The sequence below is a fragment of the Myiozetetes cayanensis genome, unplaced genomic scaffold (genome assembly GCF_022539395.1).
Source record: "Myiozetetes cayanensis isolate MyiCay16 unplaced genomic scaffold, myiCay2020 scf22, whole genome shotgun sequence".
Classification (NCBI taxonomy): Eukaryota; Metazoa; Chordata; class Aves; order Passeriformes; family Tyrannidae; genus Myiozetetes; species Myiozetetes cayanensis.
Window position 1 is genome coordinate 957,031 of NW_026087434.1, and position 23,815 is coordinate 980,845.

The following is a 23,815-nucleotide window of genomic DNA, read 5'->3' on the forward strand; positions in this document are numbered from 1 at the left end:
TGCAGCTTCCCTGTGCCCCAGCACCAGGGACTTGTATTTGCTCAGTCGATGGCAGTCGCGACAGACGTCACGAGTGTGATGCTCGGTGCCTCCTTTCCCCTTCCCACACTTCTTTCTCTGATCAATCCTTTGGGAGCTGCTTTCCCGGTCTCCCCATTGCTCAGTCATGGCTCCTGCCTTCTCCCTCCTCGCAGCTGTGGTTTGAGGTGACCCTCCCAGCTCCCCTCGTGGTTCAAGGTGACTCTCCCAGCTCCCCCTGGGATGCTGCAGCCTTGTTGAGGCTCTCATGGAGCTGAGATGGGTTCTGGTCTCATTGCCTGTGCAGTCCCAGGTGAACTCCCCCTCCTCCTCCTCCTCCTCCCAGTCCCTCCCGCAGCTCTGGCTCACACTGCTCATTAAAGCGTCTCTCCGGGGCAGTCAATTAACAGAGAGGTTGAGCTGAGACGACTCTAAAGGCTGAAGGAAGGGGGGAGTGGCCCCTGGGCTGCGGTGTCAGAGCCTGCTCCCCCCCAGCCTCGCTGCTCCAGCTCGCTGCTGCCTTGGAATTGTGCTGGGGAAGCAGTTAAGTGTCTATGGAAACCGAGTCGTGGATTAAAGCTGCCTGGAGCAATCTGCTCCTGTTTAATAAATAAAACAAAGAGCCCTGTGTGCGACGCTGCGGCTGCGAGGGCTGAGCAGACCCTGCAAGGGGCTGCCCCTGCCTCCCTGGGGCTGACAGACCCCCAGCTCTGTCCTCCTGAGGTGGGAGTTTGGGGAAGCCTTAGTGGAGGGCAGGATCTTGGGGACCCCACGCCCTGCCTGCCCTTCAGAGCAGCTCCGGGTTTGCTCACTCTTAAAACCTGGGTTTGGTGACTTCTGCTGGCCCTGGTTCCTCACCAAGGATGGTGTTTTGATGTCCTTAGTGCCTTCCCCCAGTCCCTGGGTGTGCATTTTGTGTGTGGCTCGAGTATTTTGGGGTTTAAAATGTTTCCAAATCACTGCTCCTTCCCCTCCTGGTGTGAACATGTCCGAGGGAGGCTCCTGGCAGCTCCGGCTGCCCCTCGGCCCCGTGCTCTGTTGATCCTGCTGATATTTTACTGGGGCAGCTGCTCCGAGCAGGAGAAAGTTGAGATAAAATTTCTGGCTGCAGCTCAGTGGAGCTGATAAAAGCTGGGACACAACCCTCTCCCAGCAGATGTGTAAACAGGGGCTGAGAAATGTTCTGGATCAGGGCTGTGCTCGCCGAAGGTACGGCTTTTCCTGGGAACACCTTTACCTTATCGCTCCCTGGGCTGGGAATGCCGATAGTGCCGGAAAGGAGCGCTGGGCTCTGCGTTGTTTCGTAGGATCACAGGCTGGTTTGGGCTGTGATCATCCAGTTAAAGGTCATCAGGTTTCACCTCCTGCCCATGGGCAGGGACACCTTCCACTAACCCAGGTTGCTCCAAGCCCTGTCCAACCTGGCCTGGGACACTCCCAGGGATGGGGAACTCACTTCTAGAGCAGCAAGAGGGGATGCTCTTAATTGCTGCTTCCAGGAATGTCGTGCACCCCACCTCCCTCCCCAAGTGGGGATTTTGCTCCAGGAGTTATAGGGAAAACTGCTTCAAGATGTCAGGCAGGATCCTGGAGTGCTTCTGCTGGGACCAGAGCTCGTGTTTCCAGCCTCCACAGAATTTTTTTTTTCCTTCATAAGCCTTTGTTTTCTGAACCTGGATGATTTTCTGATGTCCTGCCTGGGACAGGAGGTGTCAAGCCCCCATTCCTTTGATGGCAGCAATGCTGCAGGTTCATCTCTGAGAACACAGAGCCCTCCAGAGCACCGCTCCAGACTCAGGTCCCAGCTCCCCCTGGGGCTGCTTAGCACTGTGCATTGTTTCTAAATTCTCCATCAGATTTTAGGAACTGTGTGTAGACGGGATAATCCTGTGTGGGAATGGAAAAAACTGGCAATAATGATGCCCTTGAGCCGTAATCGGCTCTGGGGGCTCAGTTTTTGGGTGTAAGTGTCTGGTGGGGCTGTGCCTGTCTGAACCCACTGCTGGGGTTTGGGGTGTGTTTAACTCAAGTGATGCTCTGGGCAGGTCCAGGGGGTAGCTGTCAGTTGTCCCTGAGCAGCAGAAGAGGCTCTTTGCTCCATGCAATTCCCTGGAGCCCAGTCCTTGGCATTTGGGGTTAGATCCATGCCCACAGCTCCTTTGGGGAGGGCTCCTTGGGCTGCTCCACACACCCTCAGTGGTTGCTGCAGAGGCTTTTGGGAAGCTGAGGAGCTGGTGTGAAGGGCATGTGTGTCTGATCAGTGGAGGTTTGCTCCAGGCTGGATCCTGGAATGGTTTGTAGCCCCTTCTGATGAGCTCCAGTCTCATGCACGAGTCCTCATGTGACTTTCGGCCCTTTTCCAGCTCCTGAGGTCCCTTGGATGCAACTCAAACCGTCTTTTCTTTTGACCTTCTGAAAATTAGGCCATGACAAAGTCAGGGAAGGGAGTTTTCTTCTCCTGGTGAGCAGAGCTGGAGACATTTCCACTGGGATGCTGGGGCTGAGCAGCACCTGCAGGAAACGCCTTCAGAGCTGGAGGTGGATTTTGCTCAGCAACTGGATTTCCCAAAGGTCCCTTGAATGAGTGAAGCTGCTCTGGGTGACACAGGGCTGTGAAAGGGCAGCACATGCAGTAATTAGTCAAACATTGTTGAGCTGAAATGAGCCCCTGGTAGATAAGGGCTTTTCATTTGCACAATAAAATCAGGGCTGGTGGCACCTTTGTGGCTTGGGCTGGAAGAGACCTTAAAGCTCAGCCAGTGCCACCCCCTGCCATGGGCAGGGACACCTTCCACTAGCCCAGGTTTCTCTAAGCCTCATCCAACCCGCCCTTGAACACTTCCAGGGATGGGGCATCCCAGAGTTCAGGCTCCTCAGCAGCTCTGGGGTCTGGCCCAGCTCTGGGAGGCTTTGTGCTGCGCCAGATCCGCTGGGAACATTAATCTGTTAATTGGATTTGTGGTTGTTTTGGGTAGGTGCTTCCTGCAACAGCAGAGATGCAGATATAGATCCTGAGGGTGTCAAAGGTCATCCTGGTGCTCTGTGTGGGATCAGGGACTGCTGGAGCTGGCTGTGGTGCCTGGTGTCCACTGGGGTGGCAGCTCTGTGCTGGGGGAAGAAAGGATGCTCTGGACCTGCATTTCCACCTGTGATTCTGTTGAAAGACCTGAGAAACTTCCAGAAATCCAGGACTCTGCCTCCAAGGTGTGTGGGGAGGGAAGGAAGCTGCAGGAATGGGCTTGCTAAGGATGCAGAAAGGCAAGAAAAACCTCTCAAATCCTTCTGCTGTCTCAGGACGGGGCTCTTCCGCTGCCTTCATCCCTCCGATGAGGAGCAGACAGCCAAGGCAGTAGCTCGTTCCACCACCCTGTGTTTGGTATGTTGAGCAGGTTTGAGGAGGGGTTTTGGCTTGGAGTGTGGCCAGCTCCAGGTCCTGGAGGTGTTTGCTGCCCTGTGGGACTGCTGGTGTGCAGGATGGGTTGGATCATGAGAGCCAGGCTGGTGAACGTGGGGTGGTGTTCTCGTGTGCTGATTAATCCAGTACCACCAGTATAGCAGCTGCCAGAGCAGTTGGACAGCAGGAACTCACTGGTCTGTACATTTTGGAACAGATACAGGATTGGTGCCCAGCCAGGGGGGCTGTGGGGGGCACAGAACATCCCAGGTCACCCCACTCTCTAATCTATCCCCGGTAAAAGTGTCAATGGCAACTGCTCAGCTTGAGGGAGCTGGGCCTGTGTTATGGAGTCAGGATGCCTTGAGAAGCTTCTGCTTTTCCCTTCACCTTGTCTGTCAGTAAACCAACAGCAAACTCCCGAAGCTGTGCCAGGCGGGGCTGGAGCAGGGGCTGGAGCCGCGCTGAGCGTTGTAACGCTGACAGTCACTGATGTATTATCAACACAGCACCCAGTCCTCTGGGGCTGGGAGAACTGAAACCCTTCTGGAGAGGAAAGGGATGAGTCAGCCTGGAGAAGCTGATTGTTTCCCCACACTCGTCCCCTTCCCCCTCCCCGCACACGCACGGACCTTCCCGGCTGTCGCGAGGGAACGTTGGTGCTGATGGAGTCAGAGCCTCTTCTGGCGAGGTGTTGGGCTGGAAGTGCTGCTCCCCAGGACCTGGGAGCTGCTCTGTGAGCCTGGATGAGGATACACTGGTATGAGGGAAGCGATTCTCTTGATTGCTGAAGTTTTCAGAAGAATCATTTAGGTTGGAAAAGCCCAAATGTTAACCCAGCACTGCCAGGGCCACCACTAAAATATGTCCCCGAGTGCTGCACCTAAATGTTTCTGCCTTGCATCTGGCTGGATCAGATCTTCAGCACCGAGGTGTTGTGTGAGCAGAGTTATTGCTGGTCTGTGTTTGTGGGATGTGCCTGAGCCCTGACCAGGAGAGCTGGTGGGTGATGGTCCCCTGGCCACCATCTCCCACTGCCCTTGCAGGATAGGCTGGGCTGCTCCAGCCCTGCACAAGCATCAGCATGTTCTGTCTTAGAGCAATTTGGCTCCCTCATTAGTGAATTGTTGGTGTTTTTATTAAAAATGGCTTATATCTTGCTTGAGAAGGGGGAAAAAAACCCCTAATTTTTAGCCTCTGACAAGTCCAAAGCAAATCCCCAAGAGCTGGGATCCCACTGCTTCACCTTCTGGAGGGGCAGCTGGCTCCTACCGTGCCAGTAGCAACGGGAGGGATGTGGAACAACCTGTTTGCCTGTTGTGGGCTGGGTGTGGAAGGGAAGGGCCCACAATAGCTCCTATAGTTCTTCTCCCAGAACGATACTGTGAGTCAGCCATAAACAGCAGCTCCTCCTTGCCTGTGCTCTGAGCCTGTGGGGAGGTGTGAGCGGGTGAAACCCTCTGGGTTTTCACGGCTGGGTGTAGGTGAGATGCTTCACCCGGAGGTTCCTCACCTGCAGGATGTGTGTTTTGGCAGCAAGGCGATGGTGCTTGAGCTTGGCACAGCTCACACCGTGACCTGAGCTCTTGTCCTGCTGCACAGTGGGAGTTCAGGTGTTTAACTTACAAACACCTCTGGCAGGTGATGCGTAACGCCCGTGGCGTGGGTGGCTGTGCTGGTGCCAGGGTGTGTGCCCTGTGCCGTGCTCCCAGCCCTGCCACTGAAGTCTGGGAGTGCTGTGGGGTGGTCTCCTCATCATGATGGTGGTCCCTCCATCACTGCATGGTGGTACCCCCAGCACGGTTCCTCAAATCAGATCCTCTTCTGAGGCAGGTTTTGAAATCCTGAGGCTTTTCCAGCCGCTGTGGTATCTCTTAGTCACAGTTTCACTTCATCCCTGTTCTGGGTTGGTGTTGGGGTGAAATGTCTGCTAATGTCTCGCACGGTCTGTAGGTTTTTGCAGTGGTGAAGCAGCTCGTGGTGTGGAGGTATCGGGGTGTCAGAGGTGCCATATGGGAATTCACACCACGCTGCTGCTATTTTTAGGGGATTTAGTTCAAATCCCGCTCCCAGCGTGGGCTCCCAGCAATGGCAGAGGCCACGGGAAGCCTGGAGCTGGTTCCTTCGGAGCTGGCTGGGGAGAGGCTCTGAAGGAAGCTCGTGTGGCTCTGGGCGGGTGTCCAACCGCCTTCCTGCGCCGTGCCAGCTGCAGCTCAGGGCTCCCCTGGAGCTGTGGGTGCTGGGCTGAGCATGGGGGCACAGGGGGCACAGCACCATCCCCTCCCCGGGCTGGGACACAGGGATGGAGCTGCTGGGAAGGGCTCCGTGCCGCTGCTCACTTTGATGTGGGGCTGCAACGCCCCGATAAGAGCTGAGGGGGTGGTGGTGGAGGAGAAAGTCAACCCCAAAGATGTGTATCTGTGCTGAGAGATGCACCACACACCACCTGACTGCTGGGAACAGGCAGTTCCCTGGGTGAGGACCGTGGGGAGCGGGGCAGAGCCCTCTTGCCCCAGTGCAGGGGTACCCAGAGCTGGATGTGGGGACGTGGATGTTATTTCTGAGCACCCTGGTCCCCGCTCTCGGGTGGCTGGGGAGGTCAGTGTTGGTGACCAGAGCCCCCAGCCAGCCCTGCGCTGGCACTCTCGGGGTTTCCACTCTGGCCAAAGGGGAAGCAAGCAAGAGAGAGAGGGAGTGGTGCAAGCTTTGGGAATAATGAGCATTGATACCCTCCTGACAAAGCCACCTCGGTGAGACGTCAGTGCCTCCTTGCAGTGGGAATTCGGGCACTTCCCATCATTGAGCTGTCGCAGCCCGAGCAGGAGCGATTTCCTGGTGCTCCCGTGGTGGTGACCCCTTGCCCAGCCCTCCCTGCTCGTGTGTGAGGCTCCTCACTGCAGACATGTGTGGTGGCCGGGCGTGAGTGCTCCGCTTGGCTCAGCACCTGGAGAACCAGCTGGAAAAGTCACAGCCGGCTCAGTGGCCGTGGAAATCTCGTCATGTGGTTTCCTCGTGGCAAAGGAGCGGAGCTGCAGCCCTGCCATCTGGTCACCTCCCGCTCTGTGGGATGCTCTGGGCATCGCTGCTCTCTCAGGGGCACAGGGGGATGGTGGCCCTGGCAGCAGCCGGTTCTGTCACTGCACTGACCCGCAGCAGAGAGGGCCAGTGCCTGCCAAGGCATCGGATTTTAATGTTTGCAGAAGGCTTTGAGACACAGTGTATGGTGCAAAGTACTGATTGCTCCAGCCAGGAGAGCAAAGGAACGTTGGGGCAGGTTGTTCCTGGTCGGCTGGGGGTGTTGACATTCGGCTGGAGCAGGGCCCTGTGCCCAGGGATGGGACGGGCTGGGCTGGCCTGGCGTGTGCCATCTGTGCTGAAGGAGGGTCCCAGTTGTTCCCTCGCATGGTGAGGAGCTGGTTTGGCTCATCCCAGCCTCCCTGAGGTTTGTCCTGGGACTCTGGGGCTGGTGTCCCCTTCCCATTGCATTTCCCATCCCTGGGGTTGGGTTCTGTTTTTAAAACTCCATGTATGTATTTATGGGCTGTATCTTTGGGGCTCACAGGTGCTGCTCTGCTTTTCTGGGATGGGATGTGGGATGCTGCTCCCCTTTGGAGAGCTCCAGTGGGTGTCAGGGATCCCCCAGCCCTGCTTGGGACCTGCCAGGGCCAAGTGCTGAGGCAGGAGCAGCTCAGAGACACAGCTTACAGCTTTCCATTTGCAAACAGCTCCATGGAGGTTGGGAGCCTTGTGGGAAGCTGCAGCCCACCGTGCTGGAAGGCAAAGCTTCCAAACTCAGCCCTGAGAAGAGCTGACAGAGCTGGGCTCTCCCAAGGCTCCGATCTGCAGACAGGATCGTGGCTTTCAGTCGAGCGGTAGCGCCGGCTCTGCTCCTGAAAGATTCTCCCGCGTGTGTGTTTGGCTCCAGCCACTCTGAGGCTTCTGCTGAGGCAGGACACTGCCCTTCCTCCAGGAACAGCGCTGGGTGTGGGGCTGGAATCCTGCCTTGGAAAAGAAGAAAGAAAGGAAGTGACAGAGCAGAGCTGGGACTGCTTGGCCGCAGTGGGGATGCCCTGGGTGGCAGCTGCTCTGCCCTCAGGCTCTGCCCTCGCTGCCCACACCTGGCTCAGCCCCCGAGGCCGAGTGATTTTGAGGCAAATACCAACCTAGGGCTTAGCTCCCTGTCCTGTGACCTGCACTGAGTGCCAGGGCCATGTCTGTCCACTGTGGGTGCCCTGTGCTTGGCCTGGGGGAGAAGGGCTGCCCTGGGTGCTGGGATCCCACTCATTTCCCTTCCTGCTACACAAGGTTTGCCTGTTTGTCCAAGTGTCTCAGGTGAGCATTGTCTCCCTGCAGCTCCCCAAAGATGGGCACAGGGACACTGCAGCAGCACCCCTGGGTCTGGATGCAGATCCCTCCTTGCTAGCAGAGTGCTGCCTGCCCCAGCCCTGGGGTGTCCCCTGAGCTCAGTGCCTCAAACCCCCTCCCTTCATCTTGTCTTTGCAGGGGACGTGCTCTTCCAGATGGCAGAAGTCCACAGGCAGATCCAGAACCAGCTGGAGGAGATGGTGAGTGCCCAGCCCAGCATGCCAGGGGCTCTACCTGGCCAGGGGCTCTGCTGGTGCCAAATGCCTTGTCCAAGTGACACCAGCCCCTCTGACGTGGATTTGTTGAGCTGCAAAGGGTTTGCTCTGCTGGGTATCTGTTTCTGCCCTGCTGGGCCCCCTCTGAGTGTGTGTCCCTCGCTGCCATCAGCCTATGCTCTGTCTGTGCTGCCCTGCTCACCTGCCATCCCCACTGCCATCTGGTGCCCCCAGGCCCCCACACTTTGCCAGCCCTCCCCAAGAACCGTGTGTTTTCTTCCTCCCTACAGCTCAAGTCCTTCCACAACGAGCTCCTGACACAGCTGGAGCAGAAGGTGGAGCTGGACTCCCGGTACCTGAGTGTGAGTTACGGGCGCGTGTCCGGCAGCACCACCCTTGGCTCGGGTGCCCCCACATCTCCCCTGTCACCCACTCCCAGCTCAGGGATGTTGTCCCCTGCCACAGCTCCTGCCCCTGTTTACAGAAGGGTCCCCAGGGTCGCACATTTCACCATGCACAGAACAGTGTTGTCCCCAGTGTCAGGCTGTTGCAGCCCTTGTTTGCTCTCTGGGCCATGGGGATCCCACTTTTTGGGATGGGGGGGGGTCTCTGCTTGTTTCTGTCACCCCTTGGCAGCAGGAGCTGTGACTGAGGCTCAGAGCTTTCTCTTGTCATGTCCAGGCTGCACTGAAAAAATACCAGACAGAGCAGAGGAGCAAGGGGGACTCACTCGACAAGTGCCAGGCAGAGCTGAAGAAACTTCGGAAGAAGAGCCAAGGCAGCAAGAACCCCCAGAAGTACTCAGACAAGGAGCTGCAGGTAGGACCCTGGGCAGGGGGATATGAGGATCTCGGGTGGGGGGACACAAGCGCTGTCCCTGGGCTGGCAGCAGGTCCTTGGCGCTGCACGGTGGAGGTGGCCGAGCTCTCGCGAGCGCTCAGATAAGGACGTGCTGCTCTCTTTAGAGGAAGGGCCCAGCAGAATTCGGGGTTCTGGTGGGGCGTGGGAGGTGTGGAGAGGGAGGGGGTGGCAGCCAGCGGTGGAACAGGCTGTTCTCATGGCCACCATGGTGCAGAGTGGGGGCTGCAAGCTCAGCAGATGTGCCGGGCACGCGCCGAGGCCCAACCCTGCCCAACCCACTGCTCCCGGGGCTCCTTCCCTTTCTGCTTCATGAATGGAACCCAGGAGGTCATCAATTTCTGTTGTGGCCGAGCCATCGTCCTCTGGGCGGTGTTCTGCTCGCGTGTCTGCCGTGCCGGGTGCCCCTTCCCTGCGGCGGGGGCGGCCGCGGGGCGGGGGCGGCCGCGGTGAATCACCGCGGTGTGACGGCGCGTGGGCTCCCGCGCCCACCTCCTCGGGGGGCTGGGGTCCCTCACGGCACCTGCCGGGGGCTGTGCTGCGGGGTGAGGTGCTGGGGTTTCCTGCAGAGGGGGAGTCGGGTCTGGGGTCTCGCTGAGGAGCATCCAAGGCGCGTCCTGGCAGTGCCAGCACGTGCCGAGGGACTGATGGATTCGCAGCGGGAGTTCGCGTCGCCTGCGCTCCGCAACCTTCGCTTTGAGCTTTGCCCGGAGCACGGCTGGTCCTGGCAAACTCTGTGGGATAATTGATGCACCAACATGCCCTGGCTGACAGCCAGGTGCTGCTGGGAGTTGAGGCCGTGCATGATGGCAGCACGAGAAGTGCTTGGAAAGGGGAAAGTGAAGCCTGAATCCAGGAATTGCCGAGTGTCGTCTCGAGGCGTGGGAGTGTTGTGTGTTGTGTTGGGACCAGGGTCTGTTTCTCCAGGTGCCACGGGCAGTAACGTGTCAGTGATCCCTGTGTGCTGAAGGGGGTCTGAACATCAGTGGCGCTTTGCTCGTGGGGGTGAATTTAACGTCGTTTAGTGGCGTTTAGTCACCAGCAGAGCGTTACGGGGAGGGCTGTGCTGGGAAAGTGACATTCCTAATTGGACTGAAATTTGGGAAATGGTGGTGTGAATCAGTACAAGTACTGGAGGAGGGAAACATCCCTGCTGTCGTTGCTTGGGGTGTGGGTCCTGTGTGGAGCCACAGCACTGGAGGGTGCCACAGTGGGGCCGGAGGGTGCCGCAGTGGGGCTGGAAGGTGCTGGCACAGCACAGCTCTGTGTCCAGCCCGCTGAGGGGGGGCTGGTGTGTTCTCCAGAGCTGAGCAGTTCAAACCACTTCTGAGCGTGGCGTCCCCACAAGCCCTGGCTCCGAAATTCCTGCTGAGCGAGAAAAGCCCTGTCAGGCACCGAGCTCAGCGTGGGGGACATGGGGATCAAACCTCTGTTCCCCTTCACTTGCTGATGGGGACAACAGAGCAGAAGCACTGCCAGAGCCAGCCCTCTGCTGCCAAACCCCCCAGGCAGCCACGGGCAGGGATCCCCATCCCACACCTGGAGGAGGAGGGAATCCATCACAGGCTGGGCTGTCTGCAGCTGGGAGAGGAGGGTGGGCTGAGCCTCCCGCTGTGATGTGGCAGGGATGGGATAGTCCTGTTAGCACAGCTCTTTGGGCAGGGAAACAGGATCAGGCACTCATTCCCTTTAATCTTCCAGCAGTAAGTGTTTAGGAAGCGCTTATCTCTGAAAAAGCCTTATGATGGCTTTTGAGCTTAGAGAGCTATGAGACCCTTCCAGCTCAGAATATTCTGTGATTTTGTGACTGCCCAGCTGTGCACAGTGGGAGTTTGCTTTCCTTTAGATCAAAATACAAAGTTAAAATTGCTGGATTCAGCCAAGAGGGCAGTCCCCCTCTGCTCTCCACTGCCTGCAGAGCTGGTGTTTCCTTAACAGAAAAGGAGAGTGTTTCGGGCCACCCTTGATGCTGCTCTTACCCTTGCCTGGGCATCAGAGAGCAGAGGGATTGCAGCAAGGGGGGTCCAGTGGGCACTGGCCTGAGGAGGGAGCCTTGTGTGGGGCTTTGTGGAGTTAGAACTGGGCTCTGAGTGGATCAGGAGCATCTGCAAAGCTTTGTGGGGCTTTGCTCCACAAAAGTCTTTCTCAGCCTGGTTAAAGCAGAGCCCCAGGCAGCTCCCCCTCTGCGTGGTGCTCAGTCTGTTGGGCTGGCCCGAAGCCACTCCTGTGGCCACTTGCCAAACCCCCAGTGTCGTCCTCAAAGCTGCTGGAGGCACCTCGTGACGCTTTTGGGATGCTGATGGCTGCACCAGGCTGGTGCCTGGGGACCGCAGACGGCTCAGCCACGGCTGGATGGAGCTCTCCTGATGGGCTGGGGCTGGTCACTTGTCTCGTCGTGGGGGAAGCTGCTGTTGATGGAAACGTCCCGGTAGCTGCATCAGTCACCTCCTTCAATACAGCAACAACATCTCGCTCTTCTGAGGACTCATGCACGTAAGCTGCTCCAGCAGCCAGGAGTCTGATGCTCTGTCATCATCTTTCTTCATATTTAATGCTCTGGGAAGCAGAATTGCTCCTTTCTGCCTCTTCACCACTTGTTGAGTGACCACATCCTGTCATCGCCTGGCAGCGAGACGGGTGGGTGGGACACGTGTGGGGGGAGCAGCAGTGGCAGTGCTGTCCTGCAGGGAGCTCCAGGACCTGGTTTATGTAACATCCCTCAAGGTGAGAGGAGATTTGGGGCCATCCAGGCTCTACTTTGCTGAGTGGCAGAGGGTGTCCTTGTCTGGGCTGGGACACCAGTGTGGCTCTGGCTCCACATTCTGCTGGATCAATCAGAGAGCCAAGTAAAACAGCCCTCTTGCAGGAGGCTTCTCCTGAGCTGCATCAGCCCCTCCTTGCATGGGGAGAACTGATCCAGCCTTGCCTGCACGTCCCACATCATCCAGCCACTCTCTTGTGCTGGTTTTGTGGAGTTTCATAGGTGAGGGCGAGGGTTGCAGCATTAAATGGCTGAGCAGTTAAAACACCTCGTGGTTTGCAGTGCAGACAGCTCACGTAGCTCTGAAGCAGCTCCCAGTGCCATTAGGCTGCAGGAGTGATTCTGCAGCTCCCCAGCCCTGCCTCTCAGGGTCGGGGCGATGCTGTGGTTGGGGGTTGCTGCTGCTGAACGTTGCATTAAGCCAGGCTTTTGTTCCTTATGAATCAGTCCCGAGCTGCTGCTCTGCACGAGGGCTGAGGGCTGAGACAGCCGCCTGCCTTGCATGGCTCATCTTCCTCGAGGAGTGACTGAGCTGGGGCTCTGACCTGTGCTGAAAACCGGGAGAACAAACCAATCCCATTCACTTCACGTCTTTGATGAAGAAGAATGAAAACAATATTAAGATTAAACAATCACCGAGGAAGCTCAAGTGCTGTAATTTCATTAAAGGCTGGTTGTGATCAAGCCATGAAATCAAGGTCATGATGGGTTTGGGACCTGGATTGAATCAGCAGCTCAGCAATGAAGTTATGTTGCCTCAAATTATTTATCAAATCTTATTAGTGCTGTGAGCAATTGGATTTCTGCACCGTCCTGAGACAAAGCGGCCTAAACAGCAAAGCTGAGGCTGGGTGTTTGTGGTGAAAAGCTGTACCTGACCTGAGTGACAGTGAGTGACCCTGGGTGGGCTGTGGGGGCTGAGCTCAGCCTCTGCCCTGATCTCTCTTTTGCCCACACCTGTCCTTGCTCCTGTGGGAATATTTTAAGCATTAAATACCACTGTACCAAATAACCTGGGGGGATTTTTAAACTTCTGTCATTGAAACCTCATTTGGATATTCCCATCAGGAGAAGTAATTTTAGGTGTAGGTCAGGAAGCTCTAACTGACACAAAGTTTGCACAAACCAGGTTACGAGGTTTATGTGAAAGTCAGATAGAGAAGGACTCTGAAAGCTCAGCGGTCCAGGTGATTCTCTCCAGGTTGGATTAGGATTTAGGCTGAGGGAGGATGTGTGCCCAAACCCAGCAAGAGAAGAGAAGACTCTGAGCAAACCTCAGAGCCCCTTCCAGTGCCTAAAGGGGCTCCAAGAGAGCTGGAGAGGGACTTGGGGACAAGGCATGGAGTGCCAGGACAAGGGGCAATGGCTTCCCACTGCCAGAGGGCAGGGTTAGATGGGATATTGGGGAGACATTCTTCCCTGTGAGGGTGGGGAGGCCCTGGCACAGGTTGCCCAGAGAAGCTGTGGCTGCCCCATCCCTGGAAGTGTTCCCTGGAAGTGCCTGTGCAGCTCAGGGCTGTGTCTGATGAGCATTTTGGTACCAAACCCTGTGCACTGAGCTGCTGCTCCGGGGTGTCCCCGTACTGAGGGAACATTTGAAACAGCTGTTGGTGAAGCCCCCGCAGAGCTGGCTGGAGCCAGTGCTTCCCTGCTGCTTTGCTCTCTGAGTTTTATGTAATGTCACATGTGTGTGTGGCTGGTGCTGAGCGGGAGCGGGGAAGGGATGTGCCCAGCGAGCAGATGTGCGAGACAGGGACCGTAACGAGGGGAGACAGGGAGCGTAACGAGGGGAGACAGCCCTTCTGGGGGAGGAAGGCAGGCTGGTGTCCTTGGAGCACAGGGACTCTTGGGGTTGGCTCCCCAGGATCCACTCTGCGTTGTCCATCACCTTGGATAACCATCAGCAGCCGTGTCCCAGCGGCCGGCACAGGCTCTGGCTGGAGCGGGGAGGCTGCTGGGCAGCACGTCAGGGGCAGTGCAGGGAGATGTCAGTGCCTGGGCAGGGCAGGAGGAGGTTGTCCTCTCCCTGGGAAAGGTGCAGGGCTCCAGGGTGCCCATGTGGTTCTGAGGGGAGGGTCCTGTGGCTCTGGGGGGTCTGCCAGCTTCCCTGCAAGGAGTGGTTTCTGGGAATGAGGGAAAGCTGTCAGGGCTGAGCATCCCTGGCTGCTTGTTCTCCTCACTTGGCTCTATGCCATGGTAGGGTTTCAGCTCGTTTGCCTTGAGACCGTTCCCCAGCTCAGATGCTCTTGCCCTGCTAATCAGCCTAACTTCTTTTTTATTTTATCCCATTACTTTCTAGCTATTCTCCCTCGTGGTTCCCTAAATAAATCCTCCCTTCTCTCCGTGTTTACTCCTTCCAGGTATTTCAGCCTGCTGCATTGATCCAGCACGGCTCAGAGTCCTCTTGCTTCCCTGACCTTTTCTTTGTCTTTTTCCACTGCTCTGTGCCACTGGTCCTGAGCAATCCCTCCTGGGGATCACCAGCTGGAGCTGGTGCGGTGGCACAGTCCCTTCCTGCTCTGCATCCCTCTTGGTGCAGGACAGAAGCACACCCACCATGTGTTCCTCTTGGCTTTCTGGCCTCAAAACTCAGCACTGTGGTGCCCTGGCAGCCCAAACTGTGGTGTGCTGGTGACCCCAAGGCAGCTTCTTCCTGCTTGTTCCTGGGCCCAGTCCTTCTCTCAGCCTGATTAGTGCCGGATGCATCCGATCACCAAGAAGGGTCTGCAGTGATGATTGCCGTGGTGGGGCTCAGCGTTGCCCTGGGCTCATATTCCCAGCCAGTTTGCCCGTTCCAGGCTGGGATGGAACAGTTTGAACTCATTTCCCTAGCCGGGATGTGGTTATCAAAGGCTCGGCGGGAGCGCCGTGATGATGGTGCTGCTCTACCTGCTCTGACAGCAGCGTGTGCTTGAAAGCAGCTCGGGTCTTGACATTTCCCAGCTGCTCTTTGATCTTCACACCCCTGGATCTGTCGCTGTGGTGCTGGGAAGGTGTCAGCAGCACGGCAGGGCTGTGTGTGCCCTGCCTGTCTGTGCCGGGGCCCACGGCGGCCGCTCGAGCTGGGCCTTGGCAGCAGCTCCTTTCCTTCCCACCTCCTGGTGTTCCTGATTCTCTGTCTGACCCTGGGGTGACTCGGTGGGGCTGCAGGACGGAGGTTGCCCAGGGTGGTCAAGCATTGCTCGTGTGTGGGGGCACTGTGGGGGTCCCTGGCTGAGCCCCCACGGCTGGGGCTCCACCCCAGCACCAGGCAGGGGCCCTGGCTCTGCCGGACCTGTGTCGGGCAGCATCTTGTGCCAGAGCCTCTGCCCGGCACCGCCACGTGCTGACATTGCTAATTAGGTCAGCGGCTCCCGTGAATTGGAAGTGGATGCGGGAGGCGGGGGGGGACGGGGGAGTTATTTGAGGCCTCTCCAACCTAGAAACCCAGAAAAGATTTTCTGGGGCTGTTGGGTGGCTCCAGTGTTTGCTCTGGCCTTGGGCACAGCCATGACCACTGCTGTGGCTGGTTCTCTGCCTGCTCGGGTCATAAATTGGGGTTTTTTCCTTCTTTAAATTGGGAATTTTATTTAGATGATGCTTAAAATGTGAATTTGAAGCTGACAACCTAAATCAAGGTCTCAATTTACAATGCAGCGCTCGAGTGGTGCTTGGTGGGGAGCCTTGGAAAGGCTGCTGCAGAGCCTGAGTGCACCAAGGCTGGGGTGAAGAACCTTCCCCCAACCCTTACTTGGAGTATCAGTTTGTGCCAAGCTGAGAAAGGTGTTTGGCTGGGGCTCAAAATGTGGGGTGGCTGCAGGTTCCCCCCCGTTCCTGGGGAGTGGAGACATGAGTAGCAGCCCTGAGTCCTGGTGGGCACCTGGCTGCAGGTGAAGCCTGAAGCTCCTGGTTAAGCCAGAGCCTCTCCTTGGAGTACAGTCCTGTGGTTTTTACACTGTGCTTTGTGTGTGACTTTTTCCCCTGTGCATCTGGCACCTCTAACAGGGTTTTTATTTAAATTTGCCTTTCTAGGCATTATCTGAAAGCTCCCTGTCATTTCGAGCAAACCCAAACTGAAAAGCCCCTCGTGAACAAGGAGCGTTGCTCGCCATTTTGTAATGGAATAACGTGTAAAATCGAGGCTGTGGATAAATCAATGGCACATGGAGCATATTTACATAAAGTATATAAAGCTCTGAGTACTAAGTTTAGAGCGTGGGCTCTGTGCTCGCAAAGCGGCGTGTTCCGACTGGCTGAGCTGTTGAGACAAGCCTTTCCTCAGCTGAGGAATTAGCAGGATCCTTGCAAAACCAGCCTGCAAGCAGGGATGTAAATAAGGCTTGTACCTGCATATTTAAATCATGGTTAGAACTGAAGCTCTCACGTTGCTAAGATAAGGGTTTCTCCCTGTGCTGTGGTGTGTTTGGGCTGGAGCTGTGCCTGCCTGCTGTGCCAGGGCATGGCAGTGGCTGACCTGGGGATGGTGTTCCTCCAGGGAATGGTGGTGGGATGGGCCTTGTGCTGCTGAACCAAATTAGCTGGAGCTGGACTCATTTCAGTCCTCACCTGCTCGTTCTCGATGGCCCAGTTAGTAAATTAAGGAGGATGAGTCTGGGGGGTCGGGGTCTGTGTGTACTCCCATGCTCCTGCTATTTCAGGGTTGTGCTGTGCTTCCTTTCACAAGTGGGGCCCTGCAGGAGTGGGAGCATCGTCCTGGTGCTTCCCTTGGGACAGAAACTCTTTGGGGAGTTGTGTGTGGGGATAGCAGCACTCGATCCATCCTGGGTGTGGCAGAGCTGCGATAGAGGAGCTGGGGCACCAGACCCTGGGGCAGCCGGGGGCTCTCCAGGCTGGCACTGGGGGCATCCATCCCCCTGGCTCCCATCACCACTGCCGTGCTGACGCCTCTGGGCTCTGTCCTTGTGCTGTTCCCGGCTAATAATACCCGGGAGGAGGCGGCTGCTGCTGTCCCAAGCCCACTGCGGGAGCGATGCCTTCCCGAGCGCATCCTCCCACCTGCTCCCACCCCCGGCGTGTCCGGGGCTGCTGCCGCCCCCTCTCGTGTCCTGCCGGCCCCGGCTCCTCTGTGCCAACACAGCCCAGATACCACCAGCTTTCCATACCTCTGCTTGGGGGTGATGCCACAACCTCCACCACTTTCTCTTCTGTGCCCAGTGGCATCAGCTCAGTTCCCCTCACTTCTGTTCCTGACTGCAGGCGTTTGCACTGGATTTTCTGATTCTGGGAGGGGGGGAAGGAACTCTCCTGGAAACAGGGTTGTTTGTTGCAAACTGCGTTTTTAACCCATTTCCCCCACCTGTGTTGGTGCACGTGGGGGGACCTAAAACCTGCTGGGTCTGGCACAAGCCCTGCACAGGCTTTGCTCTTGGGGGGATGCTCAGAGCAGGGTGGGAACAGGACCAGGTCCAGCTCCGAAATAATACCCCTTTGAAGTCTGGGATGTCACTGAATCTCATTGCTTTTGTTGGTTTGCTCCATTTTATGTGTCTGCTGATAAATATTGTAGCGTGCTAAAAATAACTGATAACCGTGAAGAAAGCAGCAAAGCTGCTTTGGGCCCTGAATTTCCAGTTTAATTCCTGTCTTGAAGCTTGAGCTGCCTGAAGTAGGTCCAGCCCTGCCTGAGCTGGGGTGGTTGTGGCTTTCCAGCTTGGTGCTGCCATCCCAGGGAAGAGCCGGTGCCAAGGAGGTGTCACAGGGCAGGGCAGCGATGGGTGGGTGACAGATGCTGCTCTCCTGGTGCCACATCACAGGTGGGAAGCTCCTTGCAGTGGAGCTGGGGGCATCCAAAGGGATGGAGAGAGGAGAAAGTGGCCAGGTTGGGGAGCTGGGGGCACCTCATGTGCCCTGTGCTCAGGGATGTGCTGGTGGTGCTCAGGGGTGCTGGTGGAGCTCTGCAGTCCCCTGTGGCATGTTCCCATCTCCCAGGGCAAAGCAGCTGTGTCCCCTAGCCCCGTGTGCCAGCGCTGGCAAAGCTTGGCATGGCATAGCCGTGCTGGCACACGGCACACAGGGAGAGCAGGAGCCAGCGGAGGAGCCTCTGGCTGCTGCATTTGTGGAATCTCTGCTGGCACTGGCAGGGCCACAGCGTCTTCCAGCCCTGGGGTGGGCAGCTGGGAACAACCACCCTGGCAGTCCTCATCAGGGGGTCCTGTGCCAGCGTGTGGCACTGCCCTGGCACTGTCCCTGCATCCCAGTGGCTGACTGGCAAATGCAGGCGGAAGGCACTGATGGTAGGTTTACCATCACTGGTGGTTGTGTGTGTTGGAGGGGTCCACGTGCCATCCCGCTGCAGCCCCCCCTTCCCAGCAGCACAGCCCTGCCCACCTGACAATGGGCAGCAGGCAGGGATTCCGCACAGGCAGCAGGGGAGGGGCTGGGGGCGTTCAGCCTGGGCCCGGAGCCGCGGCTGTTTGTGCGCTGGCAGGGGCGAGCCGGGGGCTGCGGGGGCCGCTGCCAGGGCCGGGCCATCGGGGCAGCCCCCCCGGCCCCCGCGGGCGCCTCCGAGCCCGTTTGGTGAGCGGGCGGCCACGCGGGTACGGCTCGTCCCGGCAGCCCACGAGCTGAGTCAGCGCCTCTGCGTGGGGGGCTCCGATGAGTAAGGGCGGGTTGGAGGGGCTGTGCAGGCACACGTGTGCGTGTCCTGCGCTGGGGGGGCTCCCTGCCTGCTGCCCCCATCGCTGGCCCCTCTCCGCGGATGCTGCGGCACCCCCTGCCCCGTGCTCGGTGGGCAGCAGTGACGGCAGCCCCCTCCCCGCTCCTCTCCCCGTTCTAGTACATCGAAGCCATCAGCAACAAGCAAGGGGAGCTGGAAAATTACGTCTCCGATGGCTACAAGACAGCTCTGACGGAAGAGAGGAGACGGTTCTGCTTCCTGGTGGAGAAGCAGTGCGCGGTGGCCAAGAGTGCCATCACCTACCACGCCAAGGTGAGCCACACCCACCGGAGCCGTCCCGACTGCCCCGTTCCCATCTCAAGCTACTGCCTGTAGAACAGCCTGATATTCCAAAAGCCAAAACTGGTGCAGCTCCTGCAGCTCAAGGGATAGGGGGAATGATGGACCAGCAGGTGAACCACAGGCAAGATGCCCCAGCAGGAACAGCTGCTCCTAATCCCTCTTGCCTGTGGCAGCCCCACATCCCTCTTGCCCGTGGCTGCCTGGACCAAGGTCTTGAGCTGCCGCCTGCCAGCCTGGGAAGCGGCAGCATCCCATATTGGCCCAGAGCAGAATCCATCCGGATGAGGGCTGGGAACGCCAGTGCTGCTCCTGCAGCCTCGTGCTCCTGTTCTGGTTGTTCCCCAGCACCGCCCTCCGTGGCTCACAGCAGCCATCTGTCACTGCCACGCTTGGCACCGGGAGCAGGAGAGGGAGTTGGGATTAGTCAGTGCCGTCCTCGCGCTGCGCCGCGGGAAGGATCCACGCTTGGCACGGCGAGCGTAGTGCAGGAGGGAAAAACATCCCCCCAGGGCCGGGGGTCAGCAGGCACGAGCCAAAAACTTGTTGCTGCAGCAGCACACGGAGGGTGATGTTGCTGGAGGGACTTTGCAGGTGGCTTGTCCAGAGGATGGTGGGTGTCCAGTTAAAAACTCCATCCCACTGTTGCCTGTGGCTCCTGGAGGGTCCCAAGGCTGTGCCAAGGCTGGAGCTAATGGGATGTACTGGGGAAATGTGCTGGGACTTTGAAATTACCCCCTTTAGTGGGGTTTTGATACATGGGGAGCAAGTTGTCTCCAGGTGAAGTCAGGCAGTGTCAGGTCACCCTCTGCTGTAGTTGGAGAGTGACCCCAGGGGGTTTTGGAATCTTTCTCCTCAGAGTCACACGATGGGATGCTGGTACATCCTGGGAGAATAAGGGCAAGTTTAGCTCCATCTTTCCCCCCTTGGCTTGGAGCATGGCAGCAGGTGGCTGCTGGTCCTGCCACAGGCAGGGAGCAGTGAGTCTGGATGCAGTGAGGGGAGCTGGAAGCTGTCAGGGCTGAGCACCCAAAAGATGCCGCTCATCCCTTGGGATGTGGGCACAGCACGGAGCATGGCCTGTGCCCTGCCAAGCCTTTCAACAGACTTTATTTCTCTGTTCCACACAGAGCCCAGGGCCGTGCCCAGCTCCCTGCAGCCTGCAGATGCTGCACACAGGATGTCTCCGAATAAGCCACAGAGATGCATTACCTTTTCCTTCCCTCCTTCCCATTTTCCATGACACCTCCCTGGCTCAGCTGCCATCAGAGCCTGGGAGCAGGATGTCCCTGTGTGTTATCTGGCCCATGCCACGCACAGAGCTGTTGATCAGTCCCGGATCCGCTCAGCCGTGGATCCATGTGGAACTGCCCAGGGAGCAGGACAGAGCTGGAGTGTTTTTCCGCATGCTGTGCCTTCACCCCTTGTTTTCCTCTTGCAGGGGAAGGAGATGCTGACACAGAAGCTGCCGCTGTGGCAGCAATCCTGCTCGGATCCCAACAAGATCCCGGACCGCGCCATCCAGCTGATGCAGCAGATGGCTGCCAGCAGCAATGGCACCATTATGCCCAGCCCTCTGTCCACATCCAAGTCCAACCTCATCATCTCTGACCCCATCCCTGGTGCCAAACCTCTCCCTGTCCCCCCGGAGCTGGCACCTTTTGTAGGAGTAAGTATCTCCATGGTGGAAGCTGTCCTGCCCTTCTGAGCAAAGCCGGAGGGACGAGCCTGGGCCTGTCACCGCTGTCCTCGGCAAGTGGCCTTTGGATGGGCTGTCACTGATCCGCAGGGATGGGCAGCTCCGTGCATGTGCCATCCTGGGATGTGGGAAGGAGCCTGGCGTGGGGATGGGCAGCCTGTCCCATCCCATCCCATCCCACTGGGGTTGCTGAGCTCTGGGGGGACAGGGGCTCCTGGGGATGATTTGGGGAACCCATGAGCTGGACTTGCCTGGCCAGGCTGGTCCCAGTTAGGCTGGGACTGAATCTAAGTACCCCAGCAACTGTGAGAGAAGGCCCCTGGAGTGACCCCTGGGATGCAGCACCCTTCAGAAGAGGGTCTGCCCTGTGATGTGGGGGCATGAGCCGAGCAGTAGAGCTCAGGAGGCGCAAGGCAGCTCAGAGCAGTAAAATACCATGGAGATGACCCCACTGCTCCCACTGAGCAGTGTGTTTTGGGTGGGGAGCTAAAGCAAACAGGCTGAAGCTCTGATCTGCCCCGTCCCCTGAGCTGTGCTGGGATACCTAACGGAGACACTCCCTGTGTTCCCCTCCCCTCCTCTCTCCGTAGCGCATGTCGGCGCAGGAGGCCATGCCAGTCATGAACGGAGTCTCCGGCTCGGACAGCGACGGGTACAACCACTGGTCTGAGATGAAGCCAGCACAGCCCAAATCTTTATCTCCTCCCCAGCCTCAGAAGCAGCTGAGTGACTCTTACTCCAATACACTCCCAGTTCGCAAAAACGTGCCACCGAAAAACAGCTACGCCTCAGGTTAGGCCCCGTCCTCCCCTCAGGGGGCTGCTGGGGGGCCTGGGTCTGGCTGTGCCAGCTGTGCCAGCTGGTGCTCAGGGAGAGGTTGGCAGGAACCACCTACAGCCATGGCGGGGATGGTTGTCAGGGATGCTGGTGGTGATGGGGCAGTGGCTGACAGCATCCCCTTGGTGTCAAATGCTGCCTGTCCCTCTTGAGCTGGCACTTTTAGGAAGTGATGGAGCTGGGCTCTGCTGTGGCGATTCACAGGATTTCCTGGAGGAAAATCTTGTGGAATCTGGCACAGGGAGGCTTCTCCCTTTGCTGCAGCTGGTGGGCGATGCCAAGAGTCTGAACCTGTTTGTTCAGGGGTTAGGTGTGAGTCACACTGAATTAAGGGGTGAATTAAAGAAGGATAGGGATCTGTCCTGTGCCTGGGTATGGCCATGGGGTCAAGGACTTGGGGCACTTACTGGTCTCTGTCCCCTCCAGCTGAAAACAAGACACTGCCACGCTCCAGCTCCATGGCGGCCGGGCTCGAGAGGAACGGCAGGACGAGGGTTCAGGCCATTTTCTCTCACGCTGCCGGGGATAACAGCACCCTCCTGAGCTTCAAGGAGGGCGACCTCATCACACTGCTGGTCCCAGAGGCCCGGGACGGCTGGCACTACGGAGAGAGCGAGAAAACCAAAATGTGAGTGTGGGGGGTGTCCTCGGGAGCAGCCTTGTCTGGATCCTCCATGGATAAACCTTTGGAGTCACCCCTGCCTTTGCCTTTCAGGAGGGGCTGGTTTCCTTTCTCCTACACGCGGGTCCTCGACAACGATGGCAGCGAGCGGGTCCACACCAGGTAGGTGCATTGTGCCGGGTGCCAGGGCGTCCCTGTGCCTCTTCCAGGATGGCCTTGTGGACTTGGGGTGAGGGTTAAAAATTATTTAGGAATTACTTGTTAAAAGTAACTCCCAGCACAGTCAGGTGGTCGCTGGCTCAGGGTGGATTTTGCCATGGGGGCCTGCCATGGGTGGGCGAGTGGCCTGGGGGTCTCTGCACGGCGTGGGCTGGCGCTGATGCCTCTGCTCTGGATCCCCCCCAGCCTGCAGCAAGGGAAGAGCAGCAGCACCGGCAACCTGCTGGACAAGGATGACATCGCCATCCCGCCCCCTGACTACGGCATGGCCTCCCAGGGCTTCCCGGCACAGGGCGGCAACGCCTTCAAGCAGCGGCCGTACAGCGTGGCCGTGCCCGCCTTCTCCCAGGTGAGCCTGCGCCGCCGGGGCTGCTCCCGCGCCGGGGGGGCCCTCTAGAGATGGGGGATGCTGGAGCGAATCCCTGGGCGTGGTCCCTGGCCGTGGTGGCTGGGGGTCTGCAGCGTCCCCGTCCCGCACGGATGGGATGTGTGGGAGCGCGTTCCCGGTCCCGGCGTGGTGCGGATGCCTGGGGGTGCTGGAGGGTGGCTCTCCAACCTCTGTTCGTTGTTTTAGGACTACCTAATGCCCTATGGGTGTGCAATTAAAGACTATTCCAGTGGCCTCTGCCAAGCACCCTCCGCTCACTACAAGCCTTACGCTAGGTCGACAGCTGTAAGTCCAACGCACGCAATGTTTCCCTTGGGATTTACGGCACTTTGGCTGCTTTTTGCCTGGTGACCCACGTGCCTTGCCTGGGGCCCTGCTCCTGCCTCCCAGCTCTCCTGGGGAGAAGGGACGAGGGCTGCAGGGAGGCAGCAGGAGAGGAGAGCTGCGGATGGGGGGGAACGGGCAAGGCACGGGGGGCAGTGGCACAAAACGGCCCCGTAAACCCCCAAAGGACAACACTTGCTGACTCCATGGGAGTCCCCCACCAGAAACAGGCTGCCCACAGGCAGCTGGAAGCGTTTTCTCTGGCACATGCCAATTCAAGCCGGTGACAGTCCCACAGTGGGGCTGGGGCAGACCCCAGCCAGGGCTCTGGAAGGTGTCCAAAGAGAGCTCAAGGCTTCTCAGATAACGAGCTAGGGAAGATGGACAGGGAGATGGGATCAGCCTAACCCAGGAGCCACTGGTGTAGTGGAGCTATCCCACCAAATGAGCATGTGGGATGAGCCACACTGGCATCACATACCAGCAGGTGGGGAGAGGATGAGGAGGGGGAGAGGTGGCCACTCAGCACCCGACCCTTCAGCAGGGTACTCCAGCTGGGATCTGGTCCTCTCTGCAGGGAGTGGGGTGGAAGCAAAGCCCCACTTCTTGCTGTTTACTGGGTTTTCCCAGCAAGATTTGCTGCTGGAACTGGATTTTGTGACTGAGAGCATTCTTGGGACAGTGGGAAGGTGGGTCTCTGATCCCTGGTGCATGGTCAGTGACTCCCACTCCTTCCTGCAGTGATCCTGTGTTTGTAATGGAGAGCAGAGCTGCTCCTGTCATCCCATGGCAGGCCTTCATTCAGGAGGGATGTCCTTAAGGGATGTTCTCCAAGCTCAGTTCCCTTCAGTCCCTCCCCAAAACCCGTCCAGCACCGGCTGAAGGAGAAAATGGTCCAAAACCCTGTGGGTTTCTGGTGGGAGTTAATACAGACAAACCCTCTTTTCACAGAACATTTCACTGGTGTCTTAAAACTTGTTCAGTCCCTTTCCAAGTGTTTGGCATCTCGGAAGCAGATGGAGCTGAGTTTCACGGAAGGGCTGGGCAGGGCAGAGCAGAGCAGGGCTCTCCCAGCTGTCTTTTTCCTGTGTCTGTTCAGATAAATTCTGCAGAGAGTGGTGCAACTTCACTCCCTGCTGTCTGAATCCCACTCCAACCAT

At 58.0% G+C, this 23,815-nt stretch overlaps 1 protein-coding gene across 8 annotated transcripts in view; it reads left to right on the forward strand.

Moving 5' to 3' along the window:
• The window catches only part of BAIAP2 (BAR/IMD domain containing adaptor protein 2), a 40,874-nt gene that overhangs the window by 10,710 nt on the left and 6,349 nt on the right, over positions 1-23,815 (forward strand). For 3 of the 8 annotated variants that reach the window (XM_050319483.1, XM_050319486.1, XM_050319484.1), the window contains exons 4-13: positions 7,916-7,977; positions 8,283-8,354; positions 8,674-8,811; positions 18,387-18,539; positions 20,008-20,235; positions 20,856-21,057; positions 21,529-21,730; positions 21,818-21,886; positions 22,130-22,292; positions 22,518-22,616. In XM_050319483.1, the coding sequence (XP_050175440.1) occupies positions 7,916-7,977; positions 8,283-8,354; positions 8,674-8,811; positions 18,387-18,539; positions 20,008-20,235; positions 20,856-21,057; positions 21,529-21,730; positions 21,818-21,886; positions 22,130-22,292; positions 22,518-22,616 (1,388 nt within the window). The remainder of the gene's footprint in view (positions 1-7,915; positions 7,978-8,282; positions 8,355-8,673; positions 8,812-18,386; positions 18,540-20,007; positions 20,236-20,855; positions 21,058-21,528; positions 21,731-21,817; positions 21,887-22,129; positions 22,293-22,517; positions 22,617-23,815) is intronic. The other 5 variants (XM_050319490.1, XM_050319487.1, XM_050319489.1 and 2 more) reach the window with 3 other exon arrangements.